We start from the raw sequence: 22,225 nt of genomic DNA, 5'->3' as shown, positions 1-22,225 counted from the left end.
TAGCATCTTTCCCTGTTCACACTTTTAATATATTTACCTTGATACAGATGAATTTTGCTGTTTGGTTCTATCTCAACTGTTTTTTATTTATTATTTTTTTTCAACTGTTTTTGTTCTTTGCTCCTACTTTCTTATTTCCTTTTGCATTAAGCAAATACTTTTCAGTATTTCATCTTAATTCGTTTAATGGAATTTTTAAAGCAATATCTCATATTTTTCCTTGTGTTTGCTCTAGGGATTTCAATACACACACAAGGTGCTTAGAATTAATACCAAAATACTTCAAGTAAAATAAAGGAAACTTACGAGAGGAGAGTTCCATTTAACATTACCCTCATTCAGTGTGATACTTTTCTGTCCCAATACATTATGAACCCACATAACAACTGTGTTATTCACGCTTTATGCAATCATATGTCTTAAAGAAATAAGGAAAAAAGTAATGACAATGTACAGTTGTTGCCTGTACTTAAGGAGCTCACAATTTAGTAAGGCGGGGGGTGGTTCTTAATGGGAAGGATAGGTCAGAGACTCCTTTAAGGAATTGAGGAAGGCCAAAGATTTTTATTCTCTTGCCTATATCTATCCCTCCACCATTACATATACAATTATGAAATCATGTGTTCAATTTTAGGAGGGACAGACTATGAAGAATTAGTACATTCTACTCAGCAATAAACAAATGCATGACTGCAAATTCTGGCAGGGATAAAGTGTGCTCATTGGCGTAAAGCTCTATTCTAAGGCTCACTTATCTGAATGTATGTATGCTCTGGAAGGGGAAGAATTCTGGTTGATTTTGATCACTTCATGGCCTCTGCACCTAGAAGAACACCTGCTGGGAGAATGGTGAGTGAATGGTCCAAAATATATGTCATCTTAGATTCTTTTAAAGGAAATTGGAAAGGTGCCAAAGAACACACTTTTTTGGTGCTAACTTCATACTTCCCATATGACAAAAACACAGAATCCACTGGTTCACGCCTCTGGTACCTCAGCACGACCTCAAGTCGTCAAATAAGTAAAGTGCTACTGTAACATGTTTTGGGCGATGAAATAAAAATTTGTATGTTAAGGTAAGACAAGAAAAATTTAAACATAAAGTTTTCTCTGCCCATTTCGTTGTTTCCCCTTCATCTTTGCCATGAGGTTACCCAGCCCTCCCCAACAGCAAAAATTCCTGCTCAACCACAAAGATCAATCTTTCTCCTTCTGGCGCCTGCTGGGCAACTCTGTAGATGATAACAACCTTTACTCAATCCTGTGGTGGGTCACAATGACCCTCACATACCTTGTACGTGCAGACACCTTAGATCAACAATGCCAAGACATCATTCTCCTCAAAGATAGAGACTGATGCAGAACAGACTGGTCAGATGACCTGGGGAGATACTGGGCCACAAGGAATGGAAATTCATAGCTTAAATACTTATGACCTTATTTTACTTATATTTTGACTATTTCACAAGATTATTGTTATTTGCATTACCAAATCTGTGTAAAATAAATGATGACTAGGCGACGTGAAACAACTGACCAAAGCATATCCTCTAAGAGCCAACAGTGTGACTCCAGGTAAGGGAAGAAGCAACAAGAGGGAATCATTTCCTAGACCATAACACACTAGTAAGACGGGTGCTTCAGAGGCTTGTGGCTACTGTGAACAAGGCCTAGTCCAGTAATAGCACTGAGCAGCCTAATGATGAAATCCTCCTGACCTGGGAACGAGCATCCCTAAGAGCACTGGGGAAAGCTGGTGATGAAATGTCTCCCAAGCCTTAGTGAGTACAACTGAAAGGGAAGAGAGAGAATGAAGAAAGCTGCCCACCATCCAGTTCTCCAAGAATCAAATCACCAGGCACTGCAGTCACTGACCTATAGCACACTCTGAGAGGAACTCAAAACAAAGTTCAGGGTGAGGCACTCTGTGCTCTGGGAAAACTGACAGAGCTGGCCCTCAGACAGCTAGATATTTCAGGAGGAAATGTCATAAACTTAGGGTCTGGCATTTTCCCACACTTAGAAAAGCACTAAAATCATTAACTAAGCTATCTGTTCCTTGCAAATAGCAGCAACCTTCTGCCAAGATGTGTTCTTGGCTGCATGCACCCTTTGTCAGTGTTGCATATGTTCTGGTCACCTCCTTCCCTCTGCAAACAGTTCTCAGAGCTCCCTGAGAGACTGTCCTGGGTTATAATCCTCAGGTTGGCTCAGATAAAATTTTCCATTTCTTTCTTAGATTGACTATTGATTAAAATATAAAGAGGTTTAAGAATTTAGTCTCCTATAAATACGTGATAATCACATCACTCTATTCTAGGAGAAGATGGGGGATAAGATAAGCACGGTAAACTTTACCTAAGTTATACCTCATTACTACCAAAAGCCTTGAGAGAGTATTACTATGAATTACGAATAATACTTATTCATTATACTACCTTACACATTACTTTTAACTTTCATTTTCATTATCTCATGAACCCCTCTTATATTGGGACTTCTGAATGAGAATCTGGTTGAAACCCCATAGCGTTTGTGGAAAAAAACAGGTTTTAAAAATAGACCATCTGCTGGGATTTGCATGTCAAGAGGCCAGGGGAAATTCTAACAGAGGGGTCTGGCAGGCCCACAGAGCCCAGAAGCCCCAGATCAAGCTGAGAGACCCAATGACAAGGGGTGAAGCAGTGGCAGGGGTCTTGGGCAGGCTGGGAGACAGGTCTAGGATGTTCAGATACAGTGGGAAGGAACATGTGGGCTGTTGTCTGTGAAGGCTGGGTACACCCAGAACATTCAAGTGACAGGAGCTGGGAATCCTGGCCAGCAAGAGGGCCCCAGGGGTCAGGCAGCCAGAGAGCATTCTGGATCTCTTGCAGTTGCAAGTCTGGGCCAAAGGGGATAAAGAGTTTAATTTGCTAGGTGGAACCATGCGAAACTCTCTTGATTACAGAGAGTAAACCTCAACTGTCCTCTAGTCTTGTTTAGCGTTAGCATGAAGCCACAGCCACAAAGGTGAAACCAACACGCAGGTTTCTACTGATCTCTTTCTCCAGCCACCTACGGCTGAACAGAGACCCACGTGGCAAACTACACTGCTGTGGTCCTTGGTGCTGAACCAAGGTCCCAGCACGTGAGAAATTTATCTAGCGGGACAGCAGGACAAACACAGGGGCCGTCATCCTGGAGGAAAGCGTGACTGTCTCGAGATAAAGACGAGACAGGGAAGAGACGTCCCCTGATACCTGGACCCCTTCACACAGACTGCATATTCACTCCCGACCTGAAGAAAGCAGGCCCACTGAGGCCTCGTTTATTCATTCAGTGCATGTTTACTGAACTTCTAGTATGTGCCAGGCTGTGTTCTAAAGGCAGGGAGCAAAACAAAGAAAATTCCTGCTCTAAAGAACCGTCTGTTTTCCTACTCCTTCTTCTTCACTGAAAATGCTAAAGAAAGAAGGAAGGAAATTACTTATTGGATTATGCAAAGAATATGTACACAAATCAGAAATGCCCAAAATTATTTGTGCCATTTGTGATTATGAAATGACTGTCCTTTTCATGACAGAATCAAGTGGCTTTAGCACTTATTGAAAGAATCTTGCTATCCTGTTCTTTGTCAAGTATAAAAGTGATTCAGATGAATTTCCCATAGCTCTTTTCATTTTCATTATTATTTAGAACTATCTATTTAAAACACTGGGTATCCTTCTGACTCTTGGGAATTTGAATTAGAAGAGGAAGAGAATTAATTGAACTAATAATAGATTATTTGTTTTTAAGAAACTGTCTTAGAAAGCTGCTCTAAGCTTTTCTTTTCAGTAAACCATGCATCAAGAGGATGAGGTTTTCTGAAGAAAACTGTAAATTCCAGTGGTTTAAATACAACAGAAATTTACGTCTCTCTCATGTTAGAAATGCTCCAGCCATCTTAACTGCATTCCAGGCAGTGGGGAGAAGAAAATGAGGAAGAACAACAGGACAAAAGGCTACTTTCAGGAGACTTCCTGGAAGTCCTGCCAATAAGTATGCTTGTAGTTCACTGGCCAGCATGCCAAGATTTAGCTTGACAGCTAGACCTAGATACAAAGGCAACTGGAACATGTGATCTTTTAGTTGGAGGTCCTGCTGCCTCTAATAAGATGAAGGTTCCGTTAATAAGGGAAAAATACACTGGGAGACAGCTAGAGTCTCTAGTACATGGCAAAAAGCCTTAATCAAACACTAAAAGGTAAATACCTTTTAATATCCCTTTCAACAAGGAGACTGTCCCCTTTTATAATTATATTCACTTTCATAAACTGATTCAAAAAACCAAAATTAAGAAGTAAATAGGTTTATGTTAAAATTTGTTTCTTACATTGGACTAAAAATAATAAAAATGAATTTAAATATCAAGAATAACTTATGCATTTACAGACAAACATTCAAAAGGGAAAAACTGAATCCTTTCTAAGACCAGGAACAAGACAAGGATGTCTATTCACCACTCTTATTTAACATTATATTAGAGGTTTTAGCTAGTGCAATAAGGCAATAAAAATAAAATGCACAGATCAGAAAGGAAGAAAGAAAACATATAAACCAAATATATTTTCTGATAACTTGATCATACATTAATATGTAGGAAACCCTAAAGAATCCACAGAAAAGCTACCAGAAATAAATAAATAAATTGCTATTGTATCCTAGAGGAGGATACAATAACAATACACAGAAACCAACTGCATTCCATGTACTAGCAACAAATATTTGAGACAAAACTCCATTTAAAATAGCATCAAAACCTCACAAATTATTAGAAATACATTTAATGAAAGATGTATAGGGCCTATACATTGAAAATTTTTAAATTAAAAAGGGGAATTAAAAAATTACATAGTAGACACATACTATGTTTATGAATTAGAAGACCCAATATTATTAAAATAGTTGTATTAGTTACACATTACTGAATAAGAAATTATCCCAGACGCAGTGACTTAAAACAATATGCATTTAATATACATACAGTTTATGTGGTTAGAAATCTAGGGACTGCTTAGTTGGGTGGTTGTGGCTCAAGGTCTCTCATGAGGCTGCATTCAAGATGTCATCCTACCTATGTTCATCTGAAGTCTCGACTGGGGTTGAAGGATCAGCTTCTAAGGTAGCTCAAAACCCAACTGGGAGATTAGTGCTGACTGCTGCCAGGATGCCATTGTTCTTTGCCATGTAGACCTCTCCACAGGGCTGCTTCAGGACCCTTGTGACATGGCAGCTGGCTTCCCCCAGAATGAATGATCTGAGAGAGAACAATATGGAAGCAATATGTCTTTTGTGAGCCACCCTTTGAAGTCACACTCCATCATCTCTGCCATTTTCTATTCATTGTAAGTGAATCGCTGAGTAGAGCTCACACTCTAGAAGAGGGGAATTAAGTTTCATTTCTTGAAATACAAAATAATTTGTGGCCATATTTTAAAAATCATCAAAATGGCAATCTTTCCTTCATTGATCTATAGTTTCAGTGCAATCTCAAGTTAAATTTTAACTTTTTTTTTCTTTTTTGAAGAAAATCACAAGCTAACTTAAAAGTACATACTGAAAATCAAAGTTTCTAAAATAGATTAACCAGCTTTGAAAAAAGATGAACAAAGCTGAAATACTTGCATTATCTGATTTTAAGACTTACCATACTCAACAGTACTCAAAGTAGTATTGGCATAAGAATACACATATAAATCAATGAAATAGAAAAGAAAGTCAAGAAACAGACCCACACTGGTCAACTGACTCTCAATAAAGGAGCCAGGGTAATATGCCAAGGAGAAGTCTTTTTGACAAACATTGATGGAATAATGCTAGACATCTGTATGGAAAAAATAGATCTCAATCCTTAACTTCACAAAAATTATACTCAAATTGGATCTCAGACCTCAATGTAATAGCAAAAACTATTACATTTTAGCTGAAAACACAGGACAAAATGTTTGTGACATCAGATTAGCAAGTATTTGTTAAACAAGATATCAAAAGCACAGACTATTTTAAAAACTGAAACATTGAATTAATCGAGTTTAAAACTTTTGCTTATTGAAAGAAATAGTTTAGGAAACAAAGAAGCAAGCCACAGACTGGCACAAAATTTTTATAAAATATATTCAACAAAGGGCTTATACCCAGAATATAAAATGGGCACAAGAAAAGATGCTCAAATCACTAGTCATCAGAGAAACACAAATTAAAACCACAAGATATAAGTCCACCCCAACTAGAATGACTAAAATTAAAATGGCTAACAATGCCAAGTGCTGGCAAGGAGATGGTGGAATTAGAATGTTCATATATTGATGGTGGAAATGCAAAATGGTATAGTATAACCTTGTAAAATAATATGGTGCCATATATTTTTCAAATGATGAATTTCAGCAATTCTACTTCTAGGTATTTACCCAAAGAAGTAAAAACATATGTCCGCACAGAAATGCATACACAGATTTTCATAGCAACATTACTCATAATCAAACCTGGATATAACCCAAATATTCACCAACTAATGAACAGACAAACATATTGTGGTGTAACATACCAGGGATTGATATTTATAGTAACAAGGAATGAAACAGTAATCAAAGGTAAATGGATTTCAAAAACAGCATGTTAAGTGAAATAAGTAGAACATAAAAGACTTCATACTACATGATTCAAATTATATGAGATTCTAGAAAAGGCAAAACTGTGGTGACATAAAGAAACCAGTGGTTATCTGGGGATGGCAGGTGGGTGAGAGGACAGAGCAAAAGGAATGAAAAAAATAAAAGTTTAGGGAGAGGAGACTGTTTTCTATCCTGATTGTTGTAGTAGCTATCAAACAGTATACAAGTACCCAAATTCACCAAACTGTACACTTAAAGTTGGTATATTTTATTGTATTGTAATACTTTAATAAACAAAAAAAGAAAAAAATTTTCATAAAAAAGTAAACGTGAAGATCTAGGAAGACTGAAATTTCTAGATATATACTTCTCATCTTAAATTTTATAAAAGAGGTTAGATTTTCACAGACTGAAACCAGCCTTTAGCAACAAAAAACTTATGATATCTTGAAAATATTTCCAGCTAACATAAACTAACATAAGACTTTTCGATAATAAGTTATGCTATCGTTTATAATAAATATGCCAACTTCCCTGGTGGCTCAGACAGTAAAGAATCTGCCTGCGATGCAAGAGACCCCAGTTCGATCCCTGGAGAAGGGAATGGCAACTCATTCTAGTATTCTTGCCTGGATAATCTCATGGACAGAGGAGCCTGGTGGGCTACTGTCCATGGGGTTCACAAAGAGTCAGCACGACTGAGTGACTAAGCATGCACATAATGAATATATTAAAAATCACATGCATTGATTTTACCATAGTTCTTTTGCAGAGGTGATAATAAAGATATAAGAAAAATATCAACATAATCAGCCCCAAAGAGGAAGGAACACTGGACATTTCTATTTCAAAACAATCAGTTGAAAGACATAATCAAAACTGATTCAAGACTTCCTATCTCTTGATAGGAAAACAATGTGAAGACTGTGAGAAAAGGAAAAAAGCACTCTGTGTGGCAATCGCCACATAGTCTATCAGGAATCATGAAGAATGAAAACATCTGGGTGTTTTCTTGTTGACCTCTTATCTCCATTTCTTCTCCCTTTGACTGGCAGCAGTACTGACCCAGCTGAATATATTCTACACTATCCTTTAAGCCTTCTCAAAGCCATCCTTTACTTCGTTTACTTGTACACGACAACGCCAGAGACATAAGACAATGAGTTTGTTGAAGGTGATGTTTGAGCTGCATTTTTAATCCATCATATGGAGGACCAGTTAAATAAATATCTTTGATGGTCTTAGAAGAGAAAGTACAGTACAGCTACCGACCAATTTCTTCGTATTAAGAAGAAAGCAGAGGCTGCCCAACAGGATAAAGTTTTCTTGGATATTGGTCGGCCCACAAAATTCGTAATGAAAGCCTCAGGGAACTGTTGGGGGTATGGGTCTTTCAGCACCTCTGGGCACTTTTAAAACTTCTTTATGACCAGGATCTCCCTCCAGAATCCAGTCTCCATGGATGAGGATCAGGGCCTCTCCTTAGTGGGGTAGGCAAGGGAAGATCTAAGAACAGCTGGTACCTAAGTGTCTTGTGTTTAAAGCAGACATGGATGAGAGCCTTGAAATAGGCACTGGGCCCACTGGACCACCAGAACACCTGGCCTTTGGTCCTGGCTCAATCGCCAAGCAGTTGTGCAACTTGAGCTTCAGTTCTAAAACAAGAAGCCTAGGTTCCCCACCACTGCAGAGAGTGTGTCAAGAACCTAATGAGGCGGTATACATTGACAACATTCTGACAATCACAAAGAATAGCAGTGTTTTGTTGTTCAGAAATGATTATTTTGATAATACTGAATTTTGAAACTCAGCAAGTATTTCTAGAATATAGATCAAATGCCAGATGTTTTGCTAGGCACTGAGGATGATAAAGAATACTGTATAGTTTCTAAATTAAAAGGGCAGATTCAGAGAAGGCTTCAGAATTAGAACTTAAATGAATATGATTTTCTAGGAAAAGAAGGGATCTAATGGTGAAGGAATAGAGATGGCTGGAAGAAACTGCCATATGGTTATGCAAAGCTACCCCTGAAGAGCACAGATGCTAAAGCTCCAGAACCTGCATTTGAACATTGTCTCCACTATGTATCAGCTTGTATTCTTGGCAGCTAAGTTCCTTGTGCCTAAGTTTCTTTATCTATAAAATGGGGACAACAGTGTCTACAATATCAGGTTTTTAGGAGGACTAGTTTACCTAGTTTTTAATTAGTGATTTTCCATAGCTGTTATGTTTGTGAGTAGATGGCACCCCACTCCAGCACTCTTGCCTGGGAAGTCCCATGGATGCAGGAGCCTGGTGGGCCGCAGTCCATGGGGTCGCTGGGAGTCAGACATGACTGAGTGACTTCACTTTCACTTTTCGCTTTCATGCACTGGAGAAGGAGACGGCAACCCACTCCAGTGTTCTTGCCTGGAGAATCCTGGGGACGGGGGAGCCTGGTGGGCTGCTGGCTATGGGGTCGTACAGAGTCGGATAAGACTGAAGCAACTCAGTAGCAGAAGCAGTTAAATAAATAATATTTGTAAAGTGCTTAGAAAAGAGCTATATTAGTCTGCTTTCTCTAGGTTATACTGTGATAACAAATTATCCCAAATTTCAGTTGCTTTTACAAAGGCTGTTTCTCACTCATCTTGCATGTTGGCTATAGCCCTGCTGTGTGTGTTTTCTTCATTCTGGGATCTGGGCTGAGGGAGCAACTTCTATCTGGCACATGTTTTTCTCGTGTCAAAATGAACAGAGCAATGGTGGGACCACACAAGGGTGCTTAAAACTTCTGCCTGAGAAGCACCCATCACTCCTGCTCATAGTCCGGTGGCTCACGCGAGTCAGAGTGGAGTCTGACATTCATACAGCCCCTAGAGGCCCTGCAGAGAGGGGCCTACGGAGATGGGGCAGCAAGTACTCTCAACCAGCAAAACAGCTGAACAAACTATATAATCTACTACAAATGCTTGGGACATAGCACGTGCTGTGGGTTTGTTAAAGAAAAATAAGTGATGACAAAGAATCTCAAGACAGCATGAGACATCAGAGGGGTAAAGTGCTTAGGGGTAAACTCCTTATTACCAAATTCAGACTCAAATTGAAGAAAGTAGGGAAAACCGCTAGACCATTCAGGTATGACTTAAATCAAATCCCTTATGATTATACAGTGGAAGTGAGAAATAGATTTAAGGGCCTAGATCTGATAGACAGAGTGCCTGATGAACTATGGGTGGAGGTTCGTGACATTGTACAGGAGACAGGGATCAAGACCATCCCCATGGAAAAGAAATGCAAAAAAGCAAAATGGCTGTCTGAGGAGGCCTTACAAATAACTGTGAAAAGAAGAGAGGCGAAAAGCAAAGGAGAAAAGGAAAGATATAAGCATCTGAATGCAGAGTTCCAAAGAACAGCAAGAAGAGATAAGAAAGCCTTCAGCGATCAATGCAAAGAAATAGAGGAAAACAACAGAATGGGAAAGACTAGAGATCTCTTCAAGAAAATTAGAGATACCAAGGGAACATTTCATGCAAAGATGGGCTCGATAAAGGACAGAAATGGTGTGGACCTAACAGAAGCAGAAGATATTAAGAAGAGGTGGCAAGAATACACGGAAGAACTGTACAAAAAAGATCTTCATGACCCAGATAATCATGATGATGTGATCACTAATCTAGAGCCAGACATCCTGGAATGTGAAGTCAAGTGGGCCTTAGAAAGCATCACTATGAACAAAGCTAGTGGAGGTGATGGAATTCCAGTTGAGCTGTTTCAAATCCTGAAAGATGATGCTGTGAAAGTGCTGCACTCAATATGCAGCAAATTTGGAAAACTCAGCAGTGGCCACAGGACTGGAAAAGGTCAGTTTTCATTCCAACTCCAAAGAAAGGCAATGCAAAAGAATGCTCAAACTACCGCACAATTGCACTCATCTCACATACTAGTAAAGTAATGCTCAAAATTCTCCAAGCCAGGCTTCAGCAATACGTGAACCATGAACTCCCTGATGTTCAAGCTGGTTTTAGAAAAGGCAGAGGAACCAGAGATCAAATTGCCAACATCCACTGGATCATGGAAAAAGCAAGAGAGTTCCAGAAAAACATCTCTTTCTGCTTTATTGACTATGCCAAAGCCTTTGACTGTGTGGATCACAATAAACCGTGGAAAATTCTGAAAGAGATGGGACTACCAGACCACCTGACCTGCCTCTTGAGAAATCTGTATGCAGGTAAGGAAGCAACAGTTAGAACTGGACATGGAACAACAGACTGGTTCCAAATAGGAAAAGGAGTACGTCAAGGCTGTATACTGTCACCCTGCTTATTTAACTTATATGCACAGTACATCATGAGAAACGCTGGACTGGAAGAAACACAAGCTGGAATCAAGACTGCCGGGAGAAATATCAATAACCTCAGATATGCAGATGACACCACCCTTATGGCAGAAAGTGAAGAGGAACTAAAAAGCCTCTTGAGGAAAGTGAAAGAGGAGAGCGAAAAAGTTGGCTTAAAGCTCAACATTCAGAAAATGAAGATAATGGCATCTGGTCCCATCATTTCATGGGAAATAGATGGGGAAACAGTAGAAACAGTGTCAGACTTTATTTTTTTGGGCTCCAAAATCACTGCAGATGGTGACTGCAGCCATGAAATTAAAAGACACTTACTCCTTGGAAGAAAAGTTATGACCAACCTAGACAGCATATTCAAAAGCAGAGACATTACTTTGCCGACTAAGGTCCGTCTAGTCAAGGCTTGTGAGTTGGACTATGAAGAAGGCACAGCGCCGAAGAATTGATGCTTTTGAACTGTGGTGTTGGAGAAGACTCTTGAGAGTCCCTTGGACTGCAAGGAGATCCAACCAGTCCATTCTGAAGGAGAACAGCCCTGGGATTTCTTTGGAAGGAATGATGCTGAAGCTGAAGCTCCAGTACTTTGGCCACCTCATGCGAAGAGTTGAAGACTCTGATGCTGGGAGGGATTGGGGGCAGGAGGAGAAGGGGATGACCGAGGATGAGATGGCTGGATGGCACCATGGACTCGATAGACGTGAGTCTGAGTGAACTCTGGGAGATGGTGATGGACAGGGAGGCCTGGCGTGCTGCAATTCATGGGGTCGCAAAGAGTCGGACACGACTGAGTGACTGAACTGAACTGAACTGAAAGTGCTTAGTGACTCTGGAGGACAGGGTCCACGGGCTGAGAGAGGGACCCAAGGAGGCCTAACTTTGAAAGGCTCTGCAAGAGGGCAAGGTTTTTGCCTATAGGTAAAAGATAGGTGACAGTAATGCCAATTATATAGCTGTATTTTATGAGGTACTCTGTGCCGGTTTTTATCAAGACACTGGCATGATTTCATTTGTCCTGCATTGAACATTTAAAAGTCTACCAGTCACTCCCCATGCAACACTTGTCTAAGAAAACATTCTGTCAGCAGTGGACTGAGTTGCAACTGTCGCAACAAAGCAGAGGACAGGTTTCTTTCAGTAGGTCCAGGCTACCTAGGGTCAGGATAGGGGAAAGGGGCTCAGAGAGGAAGGGAGGGAAAAGAGGGGGGAGGAAAGAGAGGGTGTGAAAGAACCAGAGAGAGAGAGGGCACTGTACAATGGACTGATAAGCACTCAGTCTGGTGGTGGGATTGTAAATACTGTGTTAATCAGAAGATGGTGAAAGCACCCTCTACACAGGGCTGCTTTCTAAGGATCCACTGTCTTCTACACGAGGTTCTTTCACAAGCCCAACCCACCTCACATCCCTCTGCAGCTTCTGTCCTCATTTTCAATGACATGCTAAAAAATCACCTCAATCCCTCAGGTTCAACTGAAGACCTTGGGCATCAGATGATGATCTGCTATGCTGTACCCTTCCTTTGGTGAGCTGGGAGAAGAAATCTAACGGAAGAAAGAATAAGGAAGAAGAAAAGCAAACGTGAAGAGCAGAGAAAGATGTGAAAAGGAGCGGAACCAACACCTATCCTTATTCACCTGGAAACAGGTCAGGGCTCCAGAACTTCCTCCAAAAGAAGTTCTGATTTCCACAGTGGATTCTGCTAGGTCCATGAGCTTTTTTCCCTTAATGACTTATCATGGAAAGCCCATCAACATAAGGTTCTGTTTGATGCTTTTTCTTTTACAGTTACCATCAGACAATGTTTTACTTTTTGTCTTTAAAACTTGTGGGGGGAAGAGAGGTAAATTATAGCCCACAGATGTGCCATCCTGATTCCTTCAAGGCTGCCTAACTCTCCCCTTCCCCGTTTCTGTGACTTACAAACCCTAATAAGACGTCTATAATCTCGCACCATCATGAAGTTTTTGTTTGAAAAGCTTTAAAGATTTACTCTTTAAAGATCTACACCCACTGCCTACAGAAAAAACATACAAACTCAGACCACGTCCAAAGTCCTAATGAATGTGGTATGAATCTATGTTTCTAATCTTGTTACTGGGTAGGACAGATTTTCTTTCACACTAAGGTGACTTGATTGTAAGATAATCAAAGTCTGACATACTGTACAGAGCAGGTAACAAATGCAGGAAATGGCCAGACTGTGAAAGCGACAGGTTGGCAGGGAGAAGCCAGAGTCTGAGGAGGACAGGCCTGCCTCTTCACCTGCTTTCAAACAGCTTGAAAGAGGACCAAACGATGATGAAGACATGAATTAAAAAAAGAGAAAACTTGGCAACAGCAGGCTCTTTCTATTTTAATCATTCCAGAATCAGCTCAGGCCTGAGACTTCAGCTTTTGAGACTTCGGGTACATCCCGGTGGTAATGACTCACTACTATGATTCAGAGGACGGCAGAAAATGAAGAAGTGCAGGGCTACAGACAGCCTGAAGGCTTTCTGCAGAACCACACAAAGAACTTAAAGTTCAGTAAGTAACCAATGTTTTCTTTATGGAAAAAAGTCGTATTAATATGTAATAAATGTAGTGGAACTGTGGAATATAGAGTGAATTCCTCTAAAGAAGGTCTCTCACAAGACACGAAGAAGAGAGAAAAAAAAAAGACATGAAGAAGAACAGTGAGACATGAGGTGGGAATAGAACTCAAGGAGGTGCAGACTAATATTTTTGAAGTACCCACTTAAATGGAAATATTTCACTTGTGTACTGTATCAATTATTATACAATTCTGCCAACTTTCAAGGAAACAGTCATATTTATAGGAATTAACTGTTGGTATTCAAAGCCAGAACTGTCGATGGAAAAACAATGCAATATTAAAATAGGTATCAATGTTACATGTGAGTAATCTCAATCTTTATGCAAAACCAAATGCCCCTTATACTTTCTGGGCAGCAAGTGTAATCCCCAAGGGATCGCAAAATGGATCCTAGCTGTTCTGGGCAAATCAAATCATTATTGCTCCTTGAAAGCTAAATGCACTTTCCTAACCCCTCTCCAACCAGGAAAAATACTTAGTCCTTATTCTTTTCTGCGACACCACTCCCAACCTAGCAAAATACTGTACTAATGGAATTTACCCTCCTTCTCCTCTTTTAATCAGTGGGATACTTTTAAGCTGCATATTCAGAAACATTTCTAATCATGAAAGGATGGGTGACACAAGGAGAGAGAATACTGGCCTAAAGCAAAATAAATCTACTCATAACTAAATAAAGTAAACCCAAAGCTGGCAGCTTTTCAGAAAAGCATGAGTAAAGGTTTTGGTTTCTATGACAGCAGATAACACATTACTTATGTTTATACAAATGTCTCTTTATAAGAAAAAGCTCTTTCTCTTAAAAACACAGATTGAAATAAAATTACTTCCTTACTACATATAGTATGTTAGGAGAAGTACTGATTTCAGAGCTAAAAGGTGATCTTTTTATCAACAGGTTTTCTAACATTCCTCCAAAACACTGAATATTATCTGTGCATTTTTGGGGGGAGAGTAAAAATTTTATTTTATTTTTAGTATTTTAACATAAAAAACCCCAAAAAACAAAAAAAGGAAGTTGCTTGATAAATATGGGGAGAGGAGAAGTCACGTTGAGCAAGAGACATCTGGGACAAGTTGTGGCTTTATGAATCTCAGACCTCGATCCTATAATCACTGGTATATGAACCAAATGCTCAAAAACAACACCCTCCTTTATAGTTATCCTTATCTAAAGTATACCATATTGTATTAAATATTTCATAATAAAAGTGTGCATTTCTGGAAAAAGTCAGAAACAAAATATTCATTAGATTCAAAACAAGCACTAACATCTATGGTATAATGTGAAGGAAAACTGGGGTAATTATCACTGACACTGATCATTTTAAGTCAACACAATCAGTATCATCTAACTACACTGGGATAATAATAAAGAACAAGGTTGATATGAAGAGTTATCAGATTTGTGTAAGGGTAGCAGGTCTGTAACCCTGGTTGAATTACTTACAATAAAGTGAAGATTGAACTGGCTCAGAGATATTTATTAATAATGGGATTACTCTAAAGCTACATTCATCTGAAAATTATATTTCAAATATCAAGCAATTCAATTCACTCTTCTGAATGTTAATGTTAAAAATTTGTTAAACTTTTGATTCCTTTATGAAATTAAATCAGCCCCTTACCACCTGTTAAGCATGTGTACTAGAAAAGGCTGACCACAACACACAAACTTTTAAAAAGACTAGAAAGAGATGAGAAACACAACCTTCAATTCTAGAGCACTGAATGTCATAGAGTGAAACTCTCTGAGGTGATATCAGGAACTTATTTGAAAACCAGGAGTCTGCAAACAGAATAAAGAAATAAAATGGGATGTCTTAAAACAAATGAGTCACATAGTGAGTTTATATTAAAGAAGGGCTCAGACAATGAGAGCAAATCAATCAACAGAAAACTAACACAATGAGATATAATACAATAAGGTACCTTTCAAATTTTTGGATGTTTTAGGCAAAAAAGGACTGAAGATTATCATTGTTAAGAGAAACAGAATGTATCACAAACAAAAGAGTAAATTCTCAGGCTGCTCTCATTATGAAAGCAATGAACTCTCAACTTACTGTCTTCAGGTTGGTTAAAAACCTGCCAGTCAAGCTGGCAGATCAAGTGGGGATGAGATTAGATGGGGTAGAGCCTGGCCACTGTGTCTCACAGGAGCAGAATGACCCCAGGCTGTCCTTAAGTCACTACAAGTCTTAAGAATACCAGGTGGCTCAGATGGTTTGAAGACCTCACAATGGAGTTCAGCTCTGCGGTCCTGAAGCCAATCGGGGCATTGGTGGAAAGTGTTTCGGGAGAGGGAAACAAAGTGACTTCAGTCCTCAGAACTGTGGCTGGAAACTGCGAGGAGTGAAGGAATAAGTTGTATATGAAAAGAACAAACACAGAAAAGGGTTAATACAGAAAGTGTAAAGGAAGGACAGAGTGAGCTGGCTTAAAGCAATGACCCAGTGTCCCATTGTACTGTTCACCCAGGAAATAAGAGTAAGTAGTGATAACTTACTTAAAATGTCTGCAGTGGAATGCACGGTGGTGGGGGTGGGGGTGGCTTAGTCGCTAAGTCGAATCCAACTCTTGTGACCCCATGGACTGTAGCCCACCAGGCTCCTCCGTCCATGGGATTTCACAGGCAAGAACACTGGAATGGGCTGCCATGCCCTCCTCCAAGGAATCTTCCTGACCCAGGGATCGAACCCAGGTCTCCCACATTGCAGGCAGATCCTTTACTGCCGAGCCACCAGGGAAGCCCAGTGGAATGCAAAGTTATGTCCAAATCCTTTCCCTTTGATGTTATACATATCCCTGTGAATCCAGTCTGTAACCTTCTTAGTCATTTCCAAGAAATAAATTAAAATTATGTTCCACATATATTAGTTATAAACTTATTTTTTATAGAAATCTGGGAGTTCGAATTCATGGATGAAAAATAAAGCTCAATTTCATGCTTCAGATTCCTTCTTGATACCTCATAGAGTTGAAGACGTATGTGAATTAAAATAAAACAAAATAATACAGAGCATGGGGATGGGGAAGATAAAGCTTCTGTGTGGCACACAGACGAGATACCACCCAAACCCTTCAGCTAGCTCCCTCTTCCTTCTCCGGCCACACACCCTGACGAATCTTGCATCAGTTCTCATCCACCTGACTTTCCACTTAACCTATTTTTCCCCTTGCATGACCAAGTCTTTTTCCGAAAGAAACAAAATATCTCTCCCTGCTTTTGGCAAATCCGACTTCTTCATTTTCTTTTTCTGCTGTTTTTGTCCTGCTATGAGCTTGATTACTGCTAATGTAATTTTAAAATAACACAGACAAGAAACTCAGCTAAAACTTTCACTAAAATTACCTTGAAAACAGACAATCTGGCCTCTTTTGTCTCAATGATCCATCTAACTGGCTTTTTCATTACTAAGGAAGTAGCTCTGAGATGGAATCTGACACCTGAAGACAACTGAATATAATCCATAATCTCAATATGACATTTTCCCTCAAGTTTCTTCAGGAAAGAGGGGAGGTTGGGCGGGGAATCACACTTACAAGTCCACTTATGGCTACAATCCAGATGTAGGAACCAGAGGTGAAAAGCTATAAAAGAAAAAAAAGGCAACTAAAAATGAAATTCAACTGCCAGTCACAGCATATTTACTTTTACATAATTATAGTCATTACCATTTATGTTGTCTTAATTATATATATTATTAATCTAAACAAATGGAAGATTAGCAAATACTCTGTTATATAAAGGAAAATAATATACCAATTTTTCTTTTCTTTCCTCTTCTACTAAGACCTCATTCAGCTTTTCGACAGCCTAAAATAGATTGGTTGAAACCAGCCCGCTCTTGTGCAAAGAAAAATAAGTGAAATTCAAGCACATTCTTGTTTACAAATGGACATTGATTGGTTTATACAAAGTAAAATATTATATGGAGAGAAATTATTAGCATTAACAACACAGAAAATATGTAGTCACCGCCCAATGCTTAGTGTCAAGTAATGACATGTATTATAGTTCACATAATTCTCTTATTTCAATTTCTTATTATTGCTACTCTAGTTTTAGATGGAAGATGTCTGTCAGCATACAGGTCCTTGCCCAATGTTGCTCTGCTGAACCACTGATCCTCTCATTCCAGTTTGGCCCAGAAAAGAGTGAACCAAGTAACAGGCCTTAGAATTCATTAATGGCAAAAGTAGTTAGAAATGGCTCTCATGAAATCTCTGCCTTTTTCAAATCATTTACATCCAAGGACTGTGTTCAGGGTTTTTTTTTTTTTTTGGTCATAAGACATCTCCCAAGCGTTCCTGCAAGAAAGAAAGATTTGTAGCCTAGTACCAGGATAATATCGGGATAACTGGTAAAATTTGAGTAAGACTGTATCAATATTAATTTCCCAATTTTGTTAAATGAACAGTAGTTACGCAACAGAATGACCTTATTTCTAAGAAATACACTGAAATATAATATTAATACTGAAATATTTAGAGGGTAAAATGAAGTCACAAATGCAGACTGAAAAAAAAAAAGATTTGTATCTTAGTGTTTGTTCACAATTAGATCATTAGATCATTAGATGGGGAGTTAAGCATTTCTGCTCGTAGAGAAAGAAGCAGGTTCATCGCTGACATCAGTGCCAGGTGAAAACCTCGAAGTTGTGCACATTTATCAAGGATAGATAGAAAAAAAGATATATAGAAAGAAGACGGATACGAAGGTAACAGATGGCAAAGCACAGGTATAAAGGAGTCTGACAAGCTGTGCTCTTGTGTTAGCTCATGGAGAAATGAGCACTGGCTGCAACTCTAATCCCTTGATCTAAAATTTAATCCTTTGATCGAGTGTGGATGCTTGTTCAAATGTGGATGACTTTGAAAACAACAAGAATGAGAGTTAGGTGTAAAATTATTTTTCTGTAGTCTTCTCCAAAAGTAGACAACAGTAATACTTCCACAGCACTTGCTGTGTGTTTTTTTCTCACTGCTGGCCTCCCCGAGGGGCAAGTGCTGCATCTCAAGCTACATTTTATCCTCCATGGCCCCCAGACCTGGCCATTACATGACTGGCTCTTGAGCCCTGTGTACGTCAATGTCTCTTCACAAACGTCTTTGCTCTCCTGAGAATGACTAAAGTCATTCAATCACTCATCTATCAAATGTCCCTGGTTTCAAGAAGCTGCTGAGTAAGAGAGGCACAGAAACAAGTGTGAAGGTTCGGAGTGGAGGGAACAGAAGTCTGGAGAATAGAAGGTTCACACTCAAGTCAAGGTGGGGGAAGGGTGGGAGTTGATACTAGATGGACAAGAAGAAACTCTGGATGCCATTCATGATAAAAAGTTCAGATTTTATCGAGAGGCCCAGGGCATCTCCACCTCTACTTTCTGCATCAACTTCTATCCCACCAAAAAAAAAAAAAAACAAAACCACTCACAATCTCAGAAAAACCAAAGATGGCAGTCATACAGATATACATTATTAATATTAGGAACCAACTGACTTAGTTTCTTATTACCTGTTCTGATTACCCCCAAAAACCCAATGCTACAATCTCTAAATCTTCAAATGACCATGTAAAATAGGTATCATTGTTCCCACTTTACAGGTGGGCAAATGGGGGCTCAGAAAAAGTGATGGAAAAGGAAAATAATTACCAGAGCAAGTACTTAAACCAACATCCACTTGGCTCTAAAGACTTGCCACAGGGCTCCACTGAATTCCTGCTCTACAGGTAATGAAACGTTTTCCACCCTCAAAGCTGCTCTCTAACTAGAGCCAACATGAGGACCAGAGGCTTCCAAGACCCGACCCATGTATCAAGCTTACGCATGCCATGTCAGAACTGGAACTTGGGCCTCTGCCCCTGGTCCAGGGGACTCTGCGACCATTGCATTCTGCCTTCTGTTGGAACATCTTAAAAAGAATTAAGTGTGCCACTGCAAACCCTAGTGATAAGAGTAAAACGTGGAACCGGGCTCTTAGGTTATGAGAGTATTAGAGGACAAAGGGGAGTGTAAAGCTTTGTAGGCTGAGAGATGAGGAATAAACATATTTCATGAAAAATGGTTGTAAAAGTGGTAAGGAAACACCCACCCCAGATGGGCCATTGATAACACGTGAGAGCAGACAAGAGAAGGTGGAGGAAATGCTAAAGGTTAAAAGGGGAGGGAGGAGGGCCCGGTACAGTGACAGTGGCATCCGGTTTGATGTGTGTGGGATAAGGAATGTTTTGAGTATTGATGGTGGATCAAAAGGCCAAGCTACATATGGTACCACAGGAAACAGCAGAATAAAAGTTTACATTAAAAGGTGTGAGAGTGAAAGAAAAGTGACAGGTGTAATGCTACAGGTAGAAAACTGAAAATCACACGTATCTTCTATTCCTGGGCCTGGAACCTAGCAGAGAACAATCAGTATTCACTGAATGTTGGTAAAGACAATCTTTTAGGATTTAAGTCAAACAGTAAGTCTACCAATAGCCATCGGGTAAAACCATTCAGCGAATGGCGACAGTGCAATTAAGCCTGCTGCAGCACAGGAGTTATGAGGCTGGCAAAGCGTATCTGGTTCCTGCTGTAGAGCTTTACTTGTGACTCTGTATTCAATGAATTAATTTTGGCAGTGGCTTTCCACGTTCCGCCTTTGGACTATTCTCATGTTTCCATTTCATACTGAGATTTTTGAAAAAGTACTCACACGCAATTGTACAACAAAATTAAAATATTTTCCACCGATACAAATTACAGTGAAAGCGCTTATCAGATTTCTAAAGGCTATGATAGTATTCTGGTACCTTATATACCTTGATGTTCTCGTTCTGTAACACTTCCTTTGAACGTTTGATACAGATCATGAAGCCAAACTTATGGGAAAAAAAACTTTGTTTTTCAAGGAGATCAAATGAGAAAAAGACCAAAAAAAAAAAGAGAGAGAGAGAGACAGATCTGGTTAAAGACATGTGAACAGAAAAATGTATACTGTACCTGGAGTCCCAATATATAAATCAGTGTCTTGTTTGTGATGGACAACGGGCCCAGAATATGTGCCACTTGGACTCTTGGGATGGAGCAGTAAAATGGTACAAAGAGAGCAAACACAGGTGCCAGGCTATGCAAACAAATAAAAAAAAAATCACTATGGTATAATGCTCAATTTACAACACCAACGGCAAATGTATATCTAAAGTAACACTGCTTATCGTTTTATTTCAGTCTGAAAGCATGATCTTAGATACACAAGTTGGTTTCTATATGTACAACACATCCAAAATAATTTGTACGTATATATAATATTTTATGAGACCTGTAACTATCTAATCTTTGTTAGCTCTCCCAAAGCTACTGCAAAGTAGTGGTTTGGCATCTACTAATGAACTATCAGCACCGTGAGAAAATGTAAAGCTGATGCTACGTTTTCTTTTCATGAATGATTTGAAATCTGATGAAACAAGCAGGACAAATCAAAATCAAGAAACATTACAATTCATCATGGTAAAATGCAAAATCTTCATGTCAGACTTTGTCCAATAATTACATTTCACTGTAGCACTTGACAAGGCTCGTGCTCCTGTCCTCCCTTTCTCAAATATCTTCCTGATTTTGTCTTAAACCCTGCTTCTTGCTGGTTTACCCACGATTTCTTCCACTTCTCTTCTACCTTCTCCAGGGTTCCACTGAAGACTTTTCTCCTTGCTCTAGTCTCTCTCTGTATACTCCTAAGCCCTTCTACGCCCTCAACTAAAAAAAAATGAAGTGAGTCCCCAAGCTGTCTGACTGTCCCCTCACCTTGGCTATGAAATTCGATCTGATACCTTCAACTTGACATACTCAAAAGTCACAAACGTCTTTCTACATGAAGACTTGCTTCTCTTGAATCCATCTCCTAATACTGCCAACGGTATTTTCTTCCCCCAAACACAGCTCTGACCATGTCACACCCCTGGTTAAAACCCTTCCTTCCACAGGCTCCCAGTATCCAAAGAGGAAATTCAAACATCAGCATGAACTAGCAAGCCCTGTGATTCTTTCTTACCAGTGTGGTTTCTTACAACCATCCCCTTCTCCCTTCCCCTGATCTGGCCCATCTCCTCTCACCCCCTCCCCGTCCAGATTCTCCCTGGGCACCTCAGCCTCTGCGGACTACTCCCTGATGCAGCTTATTCTTTCAACACAAAAGTGTCGCACTTTTCTGCTTAGGAAACTTACGCTTATGGTGCACGACAGAGCTCAGCTCCTCTCCCCAGTGATTTCTCCAACCCTCCTGGCAGTTAGCCGCTCTCCTTTGCCCCTGAAGCTACCCCAGTTTCACTGTTTGAGTGAATCAATGAATCAATCACCTGGGTGCTGTGTGAGAGGCCGCAGGTCAGGTACAGGAGCTCCATCAACACCTCTAAGTAGGAAGCAGCCCCTAACCTCAAGGAACTAGCTCCAGGATTGCAAACACACATTCCTACCAGGGTAAGGCAGGAGACATGAGTGAGTCCTGTGGTTTGGACACACACTTAACACACATTCTTCATTAAACACTTGTTAATTTAATTAGCCTTTTATTTCCTCGTATTTTGGACGAGTGGCAGCACACAAAGAAATTACTGCATCATAAGAAAAATGTAAGAAATACTTATCACTTCCACAAAGAAATGTTCTCATTACCATTTCTG

At 39.6% G+C, this 22,225-nt stretch overlaps 1 protein-coding gene across 1 annotated transcript in view; it reads right to left on the bottom strand.

Moving 5' to 3' along the window:
* Nucleotides 1–22,225, bottom strand: part of UBAC2 (UBA domain containing 2) — a 170,704-nt gene that overhangs the window by 45,140 nt on the left and 103,339 nt on the right. The window contains exons 5-6 of the mRNA XM_040267400.1: nt 20,550–20,673; nt 17,110–17,157 (exon numbers count right to left, since the gene is read on the bottom strand). Of these exons, the coding sequence (XP_040123334.1) occupies nt 17,110–17,157; nt 20,550–20,673 (172 nt within the window). The remainder of the gene's footprint in view (nt 1–17,109; nt 17,158–20,549; nt 20,674–22,225) is intronic.

Source organism: Oryx dammah, unplaced genomic scaffold, assembly GCF_014754425.2.
Source record: "Oryx dammah isolate SB20612 unplaced genomic scaffold, SCBI_Odam_1.1 HiC_scaffold_24, whole genome shotgun sequence".
Taxonomy (NCBI): Eukaryota; Metazoa; Chordata; class Mammalia; order Artiodactyla; family Bovidae; genus Oryx; species Oryx dammah.
Note: the sequence above shows the minus strand (reverse complement) of the source record. Positions and strands in the feature narration are given on the sequence as shown.